At 40.7% G+C, this 19,729-nt stretch overlaps 1 protein-coding gene across 1 annotated transcript; it reads left to right on the forward strand.

Moving 5' to 3' along the window:
• Positions 1-7,648: 7,648 nt before the first annotated feature.
• LOC146306325 (mucin-17) lies at positions 7,649-19,206 on the forward strand. The gene is made up of 11 exons (XM_084711772.1): positions 7,649-7,923; positions 8,019-8,137; positions 8,453-8,517; positions 8,710-8,755; positions 9,843-9,981; positions 10,321-10,377; positions 11,662-11,833; positions 14,540-14,701; positions 15,375-15,469; positions 17,164-17,321; positions 17,471-19,206. The coding sequence occupies exons 1-11, from the start codon at positions 7,740-7,742 to the stop codon at positions 17,513-17,515; spliced, it is 1,242 nt and encodes a 413-aa protein (XP_084567898.1). The 5' UTR covers positions 7,649-7,739; the 3' UTR covers positions 17,516-19,206.
• The last annotated feature ends 523 nt before the right edge of the window (positions 19,207-19,729 follow it).

Genomic DNA, 19,729 nt, shown 5'->3' on the forward strand with positions numbered 1-19,729 from the left:
ACTTGGATTAGACCACATGAGCAGTGGGGAGACATTCTGTGTTTTTTTTGTGGGTGTGTTCTGTTTTTCACATTTTAAAACTGGTCACCATTCACTACAATTGTTGATTTGGCTGCAATTCTGTTTTCTGTTGAAGCTCCAGGAGTGTTTTGTGAACTGGAGATCTTCACCCATCCTCACATCAGCACAGGGGGAGTAGATATTGAGTGAAATTTCATTTTTGGGTGAACTATCACTTTAAGCAGCTCATGAATGTCCTTTCCTCTGCAGTCTGCACTGAGCCACATGAGACCAGCATAAGTGCAAAACAAACCATGCATTTTGATCACATCTAGCTCAATAAGACATGCATACAGAGTATGATGTGTGTGGTTAACTTTTACCTTGTTTATGGTGTCTGGCGCAGGACTGGCAGACACAAATAATGCCGTCTCACTGCTGCATTCTCAAATGTACCCCCTCCATTAGAAATGTTTTAGGTAAAAGCGTCCACTGCTTCTCTAAACATCCTATTCTTTATTTAGTGAATGGATTGAAAAAAAATATTTTAGGCCCTAAATGCTTTAACTTTTTCATTTGTGTAATGTTACAATATATTTTGTTTTATTCAATTTGTGGTTCATGTTCTAACATGAGGAAGATGTTATGATGGACATACTTCTGACTGTATTGTAGAGCAAATTTCTACGTACTAGAAACAAAGTCAACCAACAGTGTGCGTATCAAGGGGGTAAATAACAATGCTTTAGATTACAGCCTGCATACCTTTTAGTTTCACTGTAACTAAATGTAACAATGGGGGAACATTTTTATACTATGTCACTCTTGTAGGATTGACATAAATAAAAGATGGACACCACAGCTCTGTGCTGCCCTCTTGCACTGGTGACGTAAATTGGAGCGAGAATCTGCACAGTAGTGACCAGCATTAGAACCACACTTTCAAATTCCCACCAACACAGCCCGCTCAATCATAGGCAGAGCTCAGCTGTCAATCATGGCATGAAACCCCCTTTTATATGATAAAATAACTAAGAAAAACCAAACGGACGAGAAAAATGAACACTTGAATAAACACCAATGTGATGAAAACTACCTAAAACGAGAGAAATCATCTTTGGGAAAAAATTTATTTGACATTTACTTGGTGGTTTTTCCCACTTATTAACACGGGGGAGGCAGGATTTATGATCTATACTGCAGCCAGCCACCAGGGGGTGATCGAGATGCTTTTGCTTCACTTTTATGGAGCATTTTTATATTCAGTCTCTGGTTTGTTGTGAGAACAGGGTTACAGAACAAACAGATGACAAATTAGACAGACAGGTGTGATAAAACGTTAACACAACACATATCAAACAGACATTATGATTTTAATAAGATCATATATACCTAACTAAATAAATGGAGAAAATGAAAATACATATGCACACATACAAAATATGTATCTAATATATTATTATTGCCATATCAGCTGAAAAGATGATGATATGTCGCATTCACAGCTTCTTTCCACTGACAAAAATGACCATAACAATCAGATATTGTAGGTTAAATAAGTAAAATACCTACATGAGGAAGAATGTAACGGAAAAAGTTCCAATAGAGAAGTGACGCATTCATTTGTTGTGGACTTTGCTCCTGTCCTCTGCAGTGACTGAATCACTATCAGTCAAAGAATGCACTGAAGACTCATAAGCAAAGGTGTGTGTGTGTGTGCGTGCAATAAAGTTGTGTCATGCATCAAGCCCGTTCCTCTTATCTTGGTCAGTCCTTCTATCAGTGACGTTTCTCCACAGCGTTAAGAGAGAACTATTTCACTGTGGTCAGCCACTTCACCAAGTGTCCATGACGATAGACACATCGGTGGCCACTTCACATTTTTAACTCGATAATTTAAACATTTTTTTGTTGTTCATCATTGACGCACAGCGCTGCCTGGGATATAATCTCCTCATGGCGTTTTCTTCACAATTCCTGGTTTTCTCATCTCTACTCATCTGCTTATGTGCTGATTCTGGTAAGATTCATGAGAATTTACCTTTCATAAAAACATTTTTAAAAATGGGGATAAATCCACATTTTTTAGTTCAATTATTTTTTTATTGTCTTTTGTCTTGTCTTTGTATTGTCTTTGCCATGCCCACCAAGGAGGCCACTGACAATGTAAAGCGTCTTTAATAATTATTATGATGGATTTTCCCATCATGCATGTATAAATGGGCAGCCTACTAACTACTTTGTTGGCTTTACTCAAATTTTGTTACTATAAATTTCGTTTCTTTTAGAGTTCACTCAAAAACATGTTCTTGGGTTTATACTTGAACTTAATCTTAAGATTATTTTAGACTGTGCACTTACGTTTGATTTATAAAAGATACTGAGAATAAAAAACTTACACAGGTTCTAAGAAAACTATTTGTAACTTCCTCTAATGCAGCACAAGTGAGGATTTAGTCAGGAATAGCTACACTGTAAGAACAAAAAAGTTGAGAAAACTCAAAATTTCAAGGCAACGGACTGCAATAGATTTTTGAGTTTTGAGCTCAAGTTTTGAAAGTAAAGTAAAACTATTTAAATTTTCAGACACTAAAAAAACTGTGACCATTTTTTTAGTCTCTAACACTCATACAGAAAGAAGAAAAGTAAATAATCTTAACTAAAGATTATAGTTCAACCAGAGGTTGCGCTAGACTTTTTTGTTGTCTGTCATTTTGACTGACAGGGTCATAAAAATCCCGTCATAATCTATTTTTACCCGTCACTTTAATTTTTAAAATGATAATAATTACATATTCAATAGCATTTAATTTTCATTCATTGTTAATTAATATTCAGTCCAAACAAGCTTAACAGAGAATCCACACCGTACCTCTTTTATCAACACCATCAATGTTATTGGGCTTTTTGAAGAAACTTCAGCTGCTGACACTCAGCTGCTGTGACACTAGGTGCGTTTGAGATGATCCAGGCCTGCGCAGAAATGATCAGCGGTGATCGCCGCATAGTGCATGGCGGTTAGATTTGTGTCCGACTTGATCCCGACTTGCACTGACGTCATGCACATGTGGGCAACGATAACCTCACGAGATCGAGGTGGCCGCAGTTTGTAGAGCCAGATGCCGCAGCTGCTCTCCACCAACTGCAAACGCCTGACTGTCACCTGATTGACAAGCTGACAGGCTCTGATTGGCTCATAATTTTGACAACAAAATTAGTATAAAATACTAAATTTCTGTGTAATTGTAATATTTAATGCTGGACATATCGGTCTTCTGTTGTGCAATGAAGTTTTAATCTGTCAGCAAGCAGATATTTTGTGTCTGATAATAATAAGGGTTATATAAGACTCTCTTCTATTTTAACTTTAATCAACGATCAAGAACACACTTTATTTCTTCAGCTATGATCATGATCTGCAGACTACAGGTAACCTACAGGTGATCTAACAGGATGTTCGTGTCTCTTCCTCTAGTCTCTCGTAAGTGTACTGAAAACTGTCCGACTTGACTGCAGCTTTTTGTCTCCACTTCCTGCTGCGGCCGCCTGATCTCGTCTACTCTCCAGACTAGGCGCAGTTCATCTCGAACGAGCCTAATAGCTAATTAATATGCTCTCTCGCCACCAACTGGTCAGGGGTGTGAATTGCAACCTGTCAAAATGACAGATGACCTTCAGATTTTTCCGTCACCGTTTAAAAAAAACGGTCAACGACAGAAAATATTCGGTTAACGCGACCCCTGAGTTCAACAAAACATTATAAAACATTTATTTCAAAACCTAATTTTGAGTTCAACTATTTTTTTTACAGTGTATGGAACAAAACAGAAAAGCAAACTTTTCAGAAGACAAGATCATGGCGATGATAAATGAGATTCAACAAACATGTGTCTCCTATCTCCTATCACATTCCTGATAAAAAACTAAAACCGTCATCACAGGCTCAGGCTATAAAGCCACTGCATAGAGATAAGATTATTTTCATGTCAAAGTAAAGTTTTATGGTTTGGTGGTGTGAGATTAAAGATTGTTTGAAGTTGGGTTCAAGTGTGTCAAGCCCATTTTAAAGTCATGGCCACTGGACATAGACATTTGCAAATGATCACATACCATGAAATCTGGGGGTAATTTTCAGGTAAATTTGAGAGAAATTTCAAATATGGTGCTATATAATTACTAAACACTACATGAAAATGGTATTTGGTAACTATCAGATGCTTAGTCATGACACTTGGTAATCTATGGGTACTTGAGGGTTATTCCTAAGAAATTTTAAATTTTGTTACCCAAATTAAATAAGTGTCTCATCTGTTTGTCACTGTTAACAGAGTTTCCAGTCTGCAGTGTTAATCACACAATTGTTTGATCACATTTACATATTATTCCATATTCACACACAATAAGTTAGGCAGTAAATAATAAATATTGTGTAACCACCTAATACGCAATATGTTAACTGCAGCAAGAACTTTGGATCTCTGCAGGTGTGCACCCAGATTTGGATGCCTGCGCATAAACCATTAGAATTTCTCTTCTAGCCCTTCACCTGGGATGAGTTTGTTTTAGAAGACCCTTCCAGCAACTATTTTCCTCAAAAACATAGTTCCAAGGATTACACTAACCCCTCTAACATTATAATGTACTGCTGCAAACCATTGCTCCTTTGCATTGGAAAGCGGCAACTGAGGTGGTTGGGCATCTCATTAGGATGTGCCCTGTAGGCCCCATCCATGCTCGACTCCTTATCAGGGTTTTCTGGGCATGTTCAACAAGAGGTAGATCCAGAACATCCTGGGGGTCTTATCTAATCTGGGAATGCCTTAGGATCTCCTGTAGACAGTGGAAGAGTAAGTGGATGAAGCTTCCAAATCTGAAAAGTGAAATCAATGTGGTAATGCTGTAAGACTTCATTCTCTCTAATGACCAGCAGGGGGGGACTCCAGTTGGTACAAAAATAAGTCCTATTGTATTCTGTCTCATGTGACAACTTCTCACTTGGTGAATGACCTCATTAAATGGTTTCTACTGAGCTTATGGCCTCAATCAGTACTTTTGAAGAAAGCCTCACACACTATGGCGATGCCTTTGTGAGCAATTTAAGGTTCAGTATGTTGCCCCATTAAACTTTATACACAGATTTAAGGGAGCCAGAGATTAAACAATAGCTCTGTCTGGTTAGTGGACAACCCATTTAACCCACTGACCCACAGCCAGTGGCTCACTAAAAATGCTGACTTCATCAGTATCTAGCTGAGTATGGCTGCACTTGAATTCCAGCCAGGTGAGGACCAGAAATGGCCTCAGAGGCCAATGGTCATTGTTGTAAGGAAAGATAGTACCAAGGTAGTTTTCTTGCTGAGTATGGCTCCTGACCAGCTACAGTTAACAACAGACAGCAGTTACCCTGTTTTAGATAGTAAACGAGGAAAGTGATATCTGAGCCTATTTTTCCTTCCACAGGACAGCCATCAACCACAGCATCTACTGTCACCACATCAACCACAACAATGACAGCATCAACCCAAACATCAACCACAGCATTGACCACAACGGGCGCAACAACCACAGCGTCGACCCAACCATCAACCACGGCATCGACCACGCCGCCCACCACAACGGGCGCAACAACCACAGCGTCGACCCAACCATCAACCACGGCATCGACCACGCCGCCCACCACAACGGGCGCAACAACCACAGCGTCGACCCAACCATCAACCACGGCATCGACCACGCCGCCCACCACAACGGGCGCAACAACCACAGCGTCGACCCAACCATCCACCACGGCATCGACCACGCCGCCCACCACAACGGGCGCAACAACCACAGCGTCGACCCAACCATCAACCACGGCATCGACCACGCCGCCCACCACAACGGGCGCAACAACCACAGCGTCGACCCAACCATCCACCACGGCATCGACCACGCCGCCCACCACAACGGGCGCAACAACCACAGCGTCGACCCAACCATCAACCACGGCATCGACCACGCCGCCCACCACAACGGGCGCAACAACCACAGCGTCGACCCAACCATCCACCACGGCATCGACCACGCCGCCCACCACAACGGGCGCAACAACCACAGCGTCGACCCAACCATCAACCACGGCATCGACCACGCCGCCCACCACAACGGGCGCAACAACCACAGCGTCGACCCAACCATCAACCACGGCATCGACCACGCCGCCCACCACAACGGGCGCAACAACCACAGCGTCGACCCAACCATCCACCACGGCATCGACCACGCCGCCCACCACAACGGGCGCAACAACCACAGCGTCGACCCAACCATCAACCACGGCATCGACCACGCCGCCCACCACAACGGGCGCAACAACCACAGCGTCGACCCAACCATCCACCACGGCATCGACCACGCCGCCCACCACAACGGGCGCAACAACCACAGCGTCGACCCAACCATCAACCACGGCATCGACCACGCCGCCCACCACAACGGGCGCAACAACCACAGCGTCGACCCAACCATCAACCACGGCATCGACCACGCCGCCCACCACAACGGGCGCAACAACCACAGCGTCGACCCAACCATCAACCACGGCATCGACCACGCCGCCCACCACAACGGGCGCAACAACCACAGCGTCGACCCAACCATCCACCACGGCATCGACCACGCCGCCCACCACAACGGGCGCAACAACCACAGCGTCGACCCAACCATCCACCACGGCATCGACCACGCCGCCCACCACAACGGGCGCAACAACCACAGCGTCGACCCAACCATCCACCACGGCATCGACCACGCCGCCCACCACAACGGGCGCAACAACCACAGCGTCGACCCAACCATCAACCACGGCATCGACCACGCCGCCCACCACAACGGGCGCAACAACCACAGCGTCGACCCAACCATCAACCACGGCATCGACCACGCCGCCCACCACAACGGGCGCAACAACCACAGCGTCGACCCAACCATCCACCACGGCATCGACCACGCCGCCCACCACAACGGGCGCAACAACCACAGCGTCGACCCAACCATCCACCACGGCATCGACCACGCCGCCCACCACAACGGGCGCAACAACCACAGCGTCGACCCAACCATCCACCACGGCATCGACCACGCCGCCCACCACAACGGGCGCAACAACCACAGCGTCGACCCAACCATCAACCACGGCATCGACCACGCCGCCCACCACAACGGGCGCAACAACCACAGCGTCGACCCAACCATCAACCACGGCATCGACCACGGCGCCCACCACAACGGGCGCAACAACCACAGCGTCGACCCAACCATCAACCACGGCATCGACCACGGCGCCCACCACAACGGGCGCAACAACCACAGCGTCGACCCAACCATCAGCTGAACCGCCAACCACACCAACCACAGCATCAGCTGAACCGCCAACCACACCAACCACAGCATCAGCGGAACCGCCAACCACACCAACCACAGCATCAGCTGAACCGCCAACCACACCAACCACAGCATCAGCTGAACCGCCAACCACACCAACCACAGCATCAGCTGAACCGCCAACCACACCAACCACAGCATCAGCTGAACCGCAAACCACACCAACCACAGCATCAGCTGAACCGCCAACCACACCAACCACAGCATCAGCTGAACCGCCAACCACACCAACCACAGCATCAGCTGAACCGCCAACCACACCCACCACAGCATCAGCTGAACCGCCAACCACACCAACCACAGCACCAACTGAGCCAATGACCTCACCAACTACACCACCAACAAAACCACCAACTACAACACCTGCCACAACGACTCGACCAGTCACAACAGTAAAGCCCCTTGATTGCCAAAATGGGGGACACTTCGATGGATCCAAGTGCATATGTCCTTTTGGATTCAGTGGACCTGTTTGTGAATTTATTGAACCTGTTAAACCAGGTACTGTCAGCTTCTTGCAAGCTCATTTTTAAGTGTAACTAAAAGATACATTTTTGTCATAAAGGTTTCAATATGTTTGTTTGTTCTCTTTGCAGCTGCATTGAACAAGTCAGTTGAGGTTAATGTGGTGATCAATGAGGAATTTAATGACAAGTATGAAGACAAAACATCACATGAATATAAAGAGTTTGTTGGAAACTTCACCAACAAGGTAAATTAAATGGATAAGTTGTGTTGTTTTAAAGACATGTAATCAGTGACCTGTATACTTTCTTACAATATGTTGTAACATTGGGGAATATAGAGTGTACATGTTAGAGTATGCTTTGATTTTAAATCAATTAAATCTTAGTAAAGGATTAGAACTTAAGAGCAAAATGGTGATTATCTTTGATTTAAAAAAGCCGAATTGGGGATTTTGCACGACTCCAAACAGTGAAGACACATTTCATGAAGTTTAGGATAAATGATCAATGATCAAGACACATCATTTCATTTGACTAAAACATTAACTCTTTTGTTGTTACAGATGAATGGATATTACGAGGAGAAGAAAATAGCAAACTTTAAAGAAGTGGTGGTAACCGATGTCAGGTACTATATTTACAAATTTTCATTAAAAGAATATTATCATTGTACTTTCTCTACACTGTAAACACAGACATGGTCACCACAAGCATTCAAAGTCATTTTGTTTGTATAAAATGTTTCAGTTTTAATATAACAGTGCTGATTAATCAACAAGTGCTGTTTTATGACATTTTCTCTCTTGTTCTGTTCTCTTAGACGTGGAGAACCTTCGAGCAGATTCTCAGATAATGTTCTCAAACAGGTAAAGGAATTAAATCATGTTTCCAGCAAGATATTGAATCAGGGATAAAATATTAATGTTTGACAATGTATTTGTTTTATCTTTATTTCAGATAAGGTTATCAGCTGAAGCCAAGGCTATGTATAAGATCACACCAAGCACACCAAGCAGCAGGTGCCTTTAACACTTTAAGACGCACACCCACTAATACACATGCAAATATTTATTGTTTTATTTATTTATTGTTCAAATCATGTTCCTGGCTCCACGTTTTGCAGTTTTGCAGTTTTGCAGATTTTTTTCTTCAGATGACGCCTTTCAGATACACAAGTCAACCAGCCTGATGACTGGCCTTCTGCAAATTCTAGTTGCACAACTGAAAAAAAGTTTTTTCGTCTAAAAATATTTATAGCATGTAGAAAATGTTATTTATATTCTATCAATTTATTAAAGCATTGTGTCTAAAAATAAATCAAATAACCAAACCTAATGAAAATAAATCTTAAATCTTGTAAATCTTGAATGTCAGAGATCTTTACAATACTATCAAAATGCAAAAAAAGGAGAATGTACACATTGTGTGTTACATAGTATAGATCTACTAAAAGCAGAATGTGGTAAATGTCATGTTATACCACTGTGCAGTCATGGCTGGTCGACAAATCAGGAGGACAGCCTCTGACAATAACTGGTTTCAACTCAATTGTCACAAAAACATCCAGTGCCTGGTCTATCTTTATGGAAAGGTTCAGGTTCAGTTTATCCTCAACAGACAACTAAAAAAGGAAGAAGAATTTCAGTGTTACATTTTGCCATTCAACAAACATTCATCAAATTCAGAATAAGTGTATATTTTCAAAAGACAATAGAGACAATCAGTGTGAACATCACATATCTTTGTAATGTATTCAACTGAATATAGGTCAGAAAGTTTTTGTAAATCATTGCATTCTGTTTGTATTTACCTTTTACACAATGTCCCAATTTATTTGTAATTGAGGTTTGCACTAACAATGACAATGGAAGAAATAATGAGAAATTTATTAACCAAACTTGCATATTGTGAACTGCAAAATAATGACTCAACCTGTTCTGACATGTCACATGAAACTCTTTCTGCCTCAGTGTTAATGTCTCACATGACGTGGTTTTGGAGATTCCAAACAACGGCAGCTTCACACAGGACTTTGAAGACAACCTTGAAGCAGTTATAGGTGCTGCTGAGGACCTTGTTGTCTGCAAAGAAAGTAAGGCATAAAATCAATACATACATGTATACATAATCATATTATGCAGTGTTAAAACTAGTAACAAGAAACATTCAGATTTGGTTGATTTTAGAGTCCCCTGTGGACAAAGGCATTAATGTTTCCACTGTAATAATCCCAAATTGTAACACAAACACAGGATTGTTTCATCTGATTTCACAGACTAAGAATAACTTGCTGATCTTCTCACAGATGGTCTTGTTAACTTGTGTAGGTCTGAGACTGATGCAAGAGCTTTATCAGAAACAAACGTCACATTTTCTGCTGTTAAAAATAAATACATCATGCAAAGTAATTTCTTTTCTTCTGAATTTTCAGATTGTCCTTACAACGTAACAATTACGCCCACGGTGAACGCTAAAGAAGAGTCAGGATGTAAGTGTGTGTGTGTGTGTGTGTGTGTGTGTGTGTGTGTGTGTGTGTGTGTGTGTGTGTGTGTGTGTGCGTGCTCTTCTAATTTAATTTAATTTTGATATATTCACATATTGGGTTCGAACAAATTCCAATACCAACATTTATCTTAACTTAAACAGCATCTTCATTGTTTAATCTTTCCACACAGATCTGGTGGCAGACTTTTATTTATATAGCACCTTTAATACCTAACAACTGAAAGTGCTTTACATTGTTGCAACAACATGGGATTGAAAGCAAACATTCATAAAAATACATAAAATCCGATTGAAAAATTTTAAGTAACAGTATGAAATAAAAAAAACACAAGAGAATTATGAAAAATAAATTCTTAGAAATATAAAATCTAATAAAAAGCCAGAGTAGTAAAAATGACAGAACGAGCTAGAAATCTTCTACATTAATATTAACGTTAGCAGTTAATACAATTAATACTTGGCTGAACAAGTAGGTCTTCAGTTGAGCTTTAAAGGTGCCAACAGAGCAGCGTGTCTGATGGAACCTGGGCAGAGTGTTCCACAGTCTGTTCTCTCCACTTGTTTTGTGGGCTACTTTAGGAACAGTTAAAATAGCAGAAAATCTCAGCGCTCTTGTTGGCTGATAAGGGATCTGACATGCTCTCTCTTCCTGGTCCTCGTTAAAAGTCCGGCAGCAAAGTTTTGGACAAACTCAAGTTTTCCAGTCAGCTTCTTTGATGGGCTAGTGAACAGTGCGTTACAGTAGTCCAACCTGCTGATGATGAAAGCATGGAGCTATTTCTCAGCATCCTGTTTTGCGAGAAAATATGGAAGGTCGAAATTATGACTTACCATCTCATAATTTTGACTTTTAATCTTATAACAATGACTTTTTATCTCATATATGACGTACCATTTGCGATAGTTTTCTTTCATTGGAGGACAGTGGGCTTCCATAAGAAAAGGCGTTACTTTGGCGACATTTCTTAGGTGGAAGAATGCTGTCTTGGTCACTTTGCTAATGTGAGTCTCAAAGCTTAAATCAGAGTCTGAGATGACACTGAGAACGTTGACTTGTGATTTAGTTTGGTGAGCCAGGTTCCCAAGTCTGTTAAAACTTTGTCTCATCATGTAGTCTAAATTAAATCTTTGACTTCTATGACTTTGTTCACAGTTCTTTCAAATTCTAATGAAGTGTATTAGTCTATGGCAATTTTTTCCTGCTTTGCCTCAACCATAGTCAACTGTAAACTCACAGAACTCTTCATGTCTCTGTCGGTCTCTCTAGCCTTTTGTGACAGAATTGTGGGTGATCCAGATGTTGCTAAAGACTACGAAGCTGTGGAAATCGATGGAGTAATGTCATGTGTGACCATGTGTAGCGCTCAACACACAAATCATAAAAAATGCTACAACAAGGGATTCTGCAGAGTGTACCCGAGTGCTGGAGCTCTTTGCGAGTAAGTCGACTGTAAAAACTTTTTTATTTTTGTTTTTTTAATTTAATTTCCCTGCACTGGCCTACTGTACATCTAGTGCTGCAAAAACGATCAAAACTGATCGTCACTGTATATGGTGGGAATAGTACAAAGATCTTTTCCTGATGATTAGTTTAGTTTTATCTTACACGATTAAAAAAATATACACAAAAAATAGCTGAAGATGAAAAATAAAATACAGTGCAGGGAGATGCAGAAAACCAAGAGGGCTTATTTGAAGCCCTGTTTGAAGAAAAAGTTTATACTGTGTTGACCCCTGAAAAGTGAATGCATCACAATAAAATAAAACATGGACAATAATACATGAGGAAAAGCAGAGACAAAACAGCAGCTAAATGTTTTTTCAGGCATCTTTTGTAACATTTTATAGAAATAAAGCTTTTTTCCCCTGAATCTTACTGAAAACTGACCTGTACAAGTGAGAAATTTAGAAGGATGAAGATGTGGTGATTTGTGATATGAATGTAACTGTGAATTAGCTTTAAAATAAGTCTTGTACTGCTCAGGAATATTCACTTCACTTGAAAATATTTTGTAAATAAGAACACGTATGAAAAATAGCAATATCATAAACAGTAAGAATCTGAAGTTGCTGAAATAGGGGCAGATGAAATGAGTGACTCTGATCCGGTTGCGATCTGAACAACATTACAAAAGTACCAAAAATGAAAATGGTCTGACTCATTATGCAGAATGTCACATTTCAGAATGTATTATAGTTAATTTGGATTATGTATAATGGAAGCGGTGGCTTTTGAAATGGCAGGGGTGAAAAAAGGACACCAGCTGTATGTGATGGGGCAGTATTCTCACTGTGGCAAAAATAGAATATACATTTCATACGTGTGATGTGTAATCTCTTGAAAATAAGATCTTTTTTGTGGGGGTTCCAAAACTCAAAGATTCAAGTTCATTCAAAGAAGAAAAGTAAATGATCTAAAGAAAACATTATCTGTTGTAAAACTTTTTCAAAACTCAAGAATCTAGTAAAGGAGATTGTCTTTGAATTCTGTTTTTTTCTTTTACGTGTACAAACAGTTGGCAAAGTACTTAAAAGAGCTTCTGTTATAGTCCCTGTGACAGAAGGTGTCTCCAGTTTATTGTCTGATTAGTCAGTTATCCACTGACTGGAAGTCGACTCAACACTTCTATAACAGTAAAACACTGATAAGACATCCACTAAACATAGCCTACAAGTTTTATAAGCATTAATTGTTAGGAGGTCCAAGGTTATTCTCCATTGTTCAACACAGGTTTGTTATAAAAGATAAACGCAGTGTTCCAGCAGCATTCCTGAGCTTTGGGTCTGGGGAGGAGGGGATAGGGAAACAATAATTTAAGTTGTAGATACCTTTTTTTGCCAAAAAATACCTTTCGGTGTGCCCAGTAAAAAAGTAGGGAGTAGGATCCTAAAGACATTATTAAAATGTTGTGACAGAAACATGTTTAGAAGATGGAGTGACAGGAGTCCTTTTCAATATTCAACCCTCCTCCATTCAGCTGTTGAGGGTGCAACCAGAATGGCAGTTAATTATATTATTGTGGAGAATATGAACAGTTCAGACAGTGGAAATATCAAAAAGACTTTTTTTATGACAATTTAAGAATTATCAAACCCACTTCAGGTTTAAAACAGTGGAAACTAAAGTCATTCAGGAAAATATTTCATTTTGATTCACTTACTTTATTAATATAAATGAATACACACACATGGGCCTGAAGAGTAGAGAGATGCTGAAGCAGTCCAGACACCCGAGCGCTCATAAAGCTTCTGTGCTTTGCTTGAGGACAACTCAGCAGCAGCCAGTCCACACTCCGTCCTGTGGTCCATGTTGGACTTGAACCTCCAGTTCCCAATGTCAAGTCCCCACAGACTGACACAGCCACTGCAATTCATATTTTTATAAAGGTGGTCTATAGTAAACAAGTGTGGATATATTCATCCAAATCCCAAATACTATACATACTGAAGACATCATGTCTGTACATGTTGTACACAGGTGTCCCATGAACATATGCTCAACATATCAAAGCATGTATTCAGTAGCGCCACCATTTGGTCAAATATTAAGCACTTTATGTTTTGGCTAATAACTCATCAACTGTTAGGAGGAGGAGAAACATTTTCCTACAGTTCCTTGAAGCTGGTTCAACTTATTTTGGCCACACCCATTCATGCCTATAAAAATCTTCCATTTTGGATGTGTTTTTAAAGATTTCACTTGCTTTATTTGACGCACATCTCTTTTAAGTTTCACCAAGTCAGTTTTTGGGGATCATTTATTGTTTGTCATACTTTTGTAGGCGTGGCGTGATGCAAACCTTTTGTCTTAAATAAGATGAAACTTGGTACACAGTTTCTCCAGAAATATGCATGTGATATACTGAAGCATGGCACCACTAGCTCCACCTTGTGGCCATTAGTAAAACACCACCATATCTCTTGAATGCATCATTCAGTTACCACCACTGTTGGGTGATGTCTTCAGATGTGAATCTCAACACTTCCTGCTGCGACTCTTTCAGAAGTTGGTTTGGAGAGCAGCAGCAGATGCAGCAATCACACACTTTATTTTTGATAAAAAAATGTCTTTGTGCTGCTTTACTGGAGTTGTTGAGTACAGTTGTTCACTGTAGTTTGAGTTTGTTCTTCCTCCTCTGTTTCAGGTGTCAAAATGTGGAGTCCACTTGGTACCTGAGTGATGACTGCAGCCTGCCCATACAGAAGACTGCTTTCTATGCGGGGTTAAGTGTAACCCTTGCTTGTCTGCTGGTGACTGTGGGAGCTTTGATCGCATACACGCTGATGAACAAACAAAAGCAATCACAGTAAGCTGTGCTCCAACATTATTGGCTGTTAGTCCACATGTGATAATACGACTGTATGTACAGCTCAGGGGTATTGATCCAGCCTGGGATCATACATGAATTGTTACACCATGAGGCTGATGGGTCTGCTGTGTTCTCAAAGTACTTCACATCCATCTGTGATGTGTGCTGCTTTAGAAAGCAGAATTAGAACAGAAGAAATTAGGAACATAAATCAGTCACTTAGACTATATATTTACAGTGAATCTATAGTCCAACACAGATAATTAACTTGTATCATCAAGTGATTACAATATGTCACTATTTTAGGTGGAAGAAAAGCCATTTACATGATCAGTTTCCTAGAATGATGTAGTGTAAATTTCACTATATAATGTTGCTCATATTTGTTATTGAATGTTCTTGAAGAGACACCAGTGAGGGTTTGTAGATTAGAGTTAGCTCTAAAGTTACAATCAGAGATCTATTAGTTATCTGATCCTCAAGTATTTGGCACATTCAGGCTAAATTTACATTTAATGCAAGGAGAATATTTTGAAGTCTGTTGGTGCAGAAGACTGTGGACAATAACGTGACCACAAAAGCTTTGAGGTTGTGTTTAAGATGAGTGTATTTTCTGTACATCGTTTGTATTTGAAGCTGAAATGCTGAAAAGTTTCCTTTGTGCCTGCAGGAAGAAAGACATGAAAGAGAAGCTGGTGAATGAGTGGCTGAATGAGGACTTTACGTGGTCCAGATCCAACACCCCATCTGGCACGTATAATACTGGTAAGTCACCAGTGCAGTGTCTGGTCGGAGCGGGATGATTGCTTAGCGGTATTGCTGGTATTGCTGCTTGCGGCGTTGTTGAGAGCTGGTCCCTTGGGTCCTGAGTAATACACCCAGATGTTTGGTTCTTGAGATATCTGAAGGATACATACACACATACAGACAGAGATTCCTTCCTTTATAGTCAGATGCAGTTACTGCAGCGCAGCTATTGACCAAATGCCACCAAATGTGTCATTGTCACTCAGACGTCATATCTACACATGTCGACCAAATGTGGTTGATGACCAACACTGACATGTGTACTGCTGATGTAAGTCCTACACACAAGGTCAGCTGTAGTAAAACTGTATGAAATCTGAAAAAGTCACTTTTTCCAGTTTTGTCCAGAGCGCCACGGGTACCCACCATGGGACCTCAAAAACAGGAAGGTCCAAAACCTTAGATTCAGAGAAATTGTTTCCTTCATTTTGGTGACTTTTTAAGGATTAAAATAACTAAATAATAAGAACACTGCAACAGCATTTTTAAGTTAAATTCTACTTTTACTTCTCAGAAAAGAATACAGAATTAGTCACCCTTCTGGCATGATTTTGCCCTTAAAGGAAAACTGACAAGTAGGATTTTACAAAATGCATGGCCCTTTCCTTTAAAACTTTCCAGGAAACCAGGAAACAGGAAGTCTCCTTTCCAGGATGTCTGGATTTGTGTAGCTGTATTGTTGTTGAAGTGGAAAAGTGGAAAAGTTACACATGCTATACAGTGCCAGAAACAGAAAAAATGTGTGAAAATCTGTCTATAAATGAGGAGAAATGCAGAATTGTGATCCAAGGAGGATGACTTTCATACGTATACTAACAATAAGGGTGTCTCTGAGCAATCCACATATCAGACCTGCTCACAATCCAATCACATGTAATTTGATTGCAAATTGCAAAATGCAGTTTTTACAGAATTCTCCAAATGTAGTTTTTTATACCAAATCACAGCATGAATTTTGTCTGTGGTTTTCCTTGAGGTCTTGGTGTCTTAATGTGGAATTTTGGATGAATATTATAAATTCTTGAGTGGCCAAAAATGATTAGATTTTGCACCAAATTTGTGTAATAAATGGCATCAACTCAAAAGTTGCTGCAACAACTTAAGAGATAAAATACAGCAGTGATTCTTAAAGTGTGGCCCTTTAATAAAGTAATTAGAATTAATAAAACAAACCAGTTTAAATTTAAATTATGTGCTGTTCTTCATTCATATGACCTAGATTAACAGGTGTTACACTGTATTTGGCCACCTACCACATTAACACTGGAATGTGTCCTATATCTTGTTGTTGGTGCAATTAGCCTCGTGTGTTGATCAGAATTGGGATTAAAGGTTTGGGCCACACAAGATTTTCAGATTTCAGATTGGGCTGTGGTGTTCTTAAGTTGAGCTGAAAGAACACATTTTGTTGTTTCCTCTCACATTCTGTAAAGATCATCCACACGCAGAGCACTTTGTTTGCCAGCTGCCCTGAAAACTTTAAACCATTTTTATCTACTTTGGTGATTCCATAATTAGAGCTCTTTGTCTTTGAAAAGCAGTATACATCTGTGTGCTGGTCATCATTTACAAGCATTAACAGAAATCTAACCCATAATCCCTCACCACTGTGCTGAATGTAGATTACAGAAACCTTTCATTCACACATGCAGGTCCTGCTGACTACAGCCGACCTGTACCTCTCTACTCAATGACGCGACCATCTCAGCACACTCACAACAGACAGCTGAGCCCGTCAGTGAACGATCCCTCCCAACCACCCAGATACAGTGATCCATTTTCTAATGGTGGATTCAGATCCAGCGAGCCGGTCAGTGCACATTTACAGACACACACACACACACACACACACACACACACACACACACACACACACACACACACACACACAACGTGGTCATCAGTGCTGTTTGTTTTCCTCATTTCAATCATTGTGTCTCTGCTTCTTTCCTACAACAGATGAGGATAAACAGGCCTCAGATCAGGGCATCCTGGGACGCCTGAGCACTGACAGATGAAGTCAAACTGATGAAGACTGCCTCTTGATTATGGTCACTTGCTTTTATGTATTTTTGCTGCCTAACACAAATATCTAAGTCTTTATGTTATTGCTTGATGTATTTATTGAGTTTGTAAACTGCGAGCCAAAGTGCTCAAATATATGTATATTCAATATTTATGATTCTATCAAACAGGCCTGTCATAAATGCTCCATTTATGAAGCTTCCAAAGTTCAGTGTTGTTGACACTGAGGCTGTAGTTCACAGTGTTGTATTGGAGTTATTATAATCATTGGTGTACTGCACTTAACTGTTCTCGTGTAAGACTACTTTTGCATATTTAGTTCACCCAAAAAGGGACCAGTAGTATTTGCAAACACTTAACTTAAGCACTTAACTTCTGTTGCTTGAATTCAGAGAGTAAGGATCATTATGAAATTAAAGGGATAGTTCACCCAAAGATGAAAATTCTCTGTCACTTTTTATTCATCCTCATGCTGACTGAACATCGCTTTTAGTTTTTTAGTCCACAAAACACTGGGAGATTCTGCAACACTGTTTTCTTGTGAAACTCCAGCAAACAATGGAGGTGAATGGTGACCAAACATTAAAAAAAAACATAAAACATCTCCATACTGCTCGTCTGGTGTAATCCAAGTGTTTTTAGCCTGCATCTTCACTGTAGATCTTTAGCTTGGAGCCACGTTCTCATGCAGGTGTGCACTGTCTGAACTGGGTGTATGTGGCGTTACGGTGTGGGCGTGTGCAAGTGAGCAGCATGTTGGGGCTTTAGGAGACTTTGATTACACCAGACGGCCATTCACTTCCATTGTTTGGGAGATTCTGCAGCGCTGTTTTCCTGTGAAACTCCGGCAGTGTTTTGCGGACTAAAAAACTAAACCTGAACTGTCAAAAATAATAAGAAAATATTTTCAGTGAACTATTTTTTATTCCTAAGTTTAGCCACACATGAATATTCAACAGCTATTTCCTCACCTTGCAAGGCCAGTACTTTCTGCTGTGTCAGTGTCAGAATGTGCTCCTGTTACACAATTAACATTATTTTTTGAGGATCAGTTTGCAAATATTGCTGTTCCTAGAACAGGGTATCTGCTCATAGCCTGCAGCCAGATTAGAACACTTAGATACATGAAAGGCACAGTTTAAGAAAGTAACTGAACTCAGCCCACAGTTACACATCATCCAACTCAGGAACCCCCAATAATGACAGTTCTCCACAGAGCCACTTGGACTGTTTCTCCAGCTGCCTCCTTCAGAAGGTAGTGGCTCATTATTAATGTGACTGAATCACTGGGACACCAACAAGTGATAATGATGTTACATGATGTCACACGCCTGTCACCAATGTAAAATGACATTAGAAATCTATATACACTTGATTATGATCAGTATGTGCCTGTAAACACAGCTTTGCCTCTGACTGGAAGAGGCACAGAGGTCTTGGCACTGAGACAACACTGGTAGATGGAAAGCTCACTGCCTACGATGTTAGTTTGAACATGAATGTTTTGAAGTAAGTTCATCTCTGTCAGCCAGGGATGGTGATGGAAATCAGAAGGAGAGTGGTGGCAGAAGATGCAGTATGACTGCCAGGATTGTGATTTTTTTTTACTAGTGTTGTTTCAACTGTAATGCTTTGGATGCACTTCATGTAAATAAAAAGTTTAAGAAAGAGTTTTCTGTTTCAGAGTGATTTATTTTAGTTGATTAAATTATTAATTCAACAGGGACGTTGCACAATAATAAACATTTCTGGTAAATGCATCAGATTTAGCCAAGAAAAGGGTTTACTTGACACTTTATCACCTCCATAAGATAAGTAGTAGTTATTCAGAGTATGACACACATAGATGTCTGGAATAGCACTGGAGATCTATTTTGGACATTATAAAGAGCATTGAGAGGGTGGAGATCCCAACCAACCTGACACTGACATTACTGGAGGATATATCAGCTTTTTCAGTCAATGAGACAGTGTCAAACACCGCTATGACCTGAAAACAACCTGAAACATGGAGCTTTATTGGACATGTCCAGACATGTTTGAGCCACCACAGACAGAGGACAGTGACATAATGGTGTTTTTTTCTTCTGTGTTGGGTGGTTGGAACTGAGGTGAGCTGAAGTGAACTGCTGGGTTGCAAGAGTCACTGAAGGTACATTCATAACTGACCATCACTGTATGTTCCATTACAGA

The sequence above is a fragment of the Lutjanus erythropterus genome, chromosome 23 (assembly GCF_056507025.1).
Source record: "Lutjanus erythropterus isolate fLutEry1 chromosome 23, fLutEry1.hap2, whole genome shotgun sequence".
Classification (NCBI taxonomy): domain Eukaryota; kingdom Metazoa; phylum Chordata; class Actinopteri; order Lutjaniformes; family Lutjanidae; genus Lutjanus; species Lutjanus erythropterus.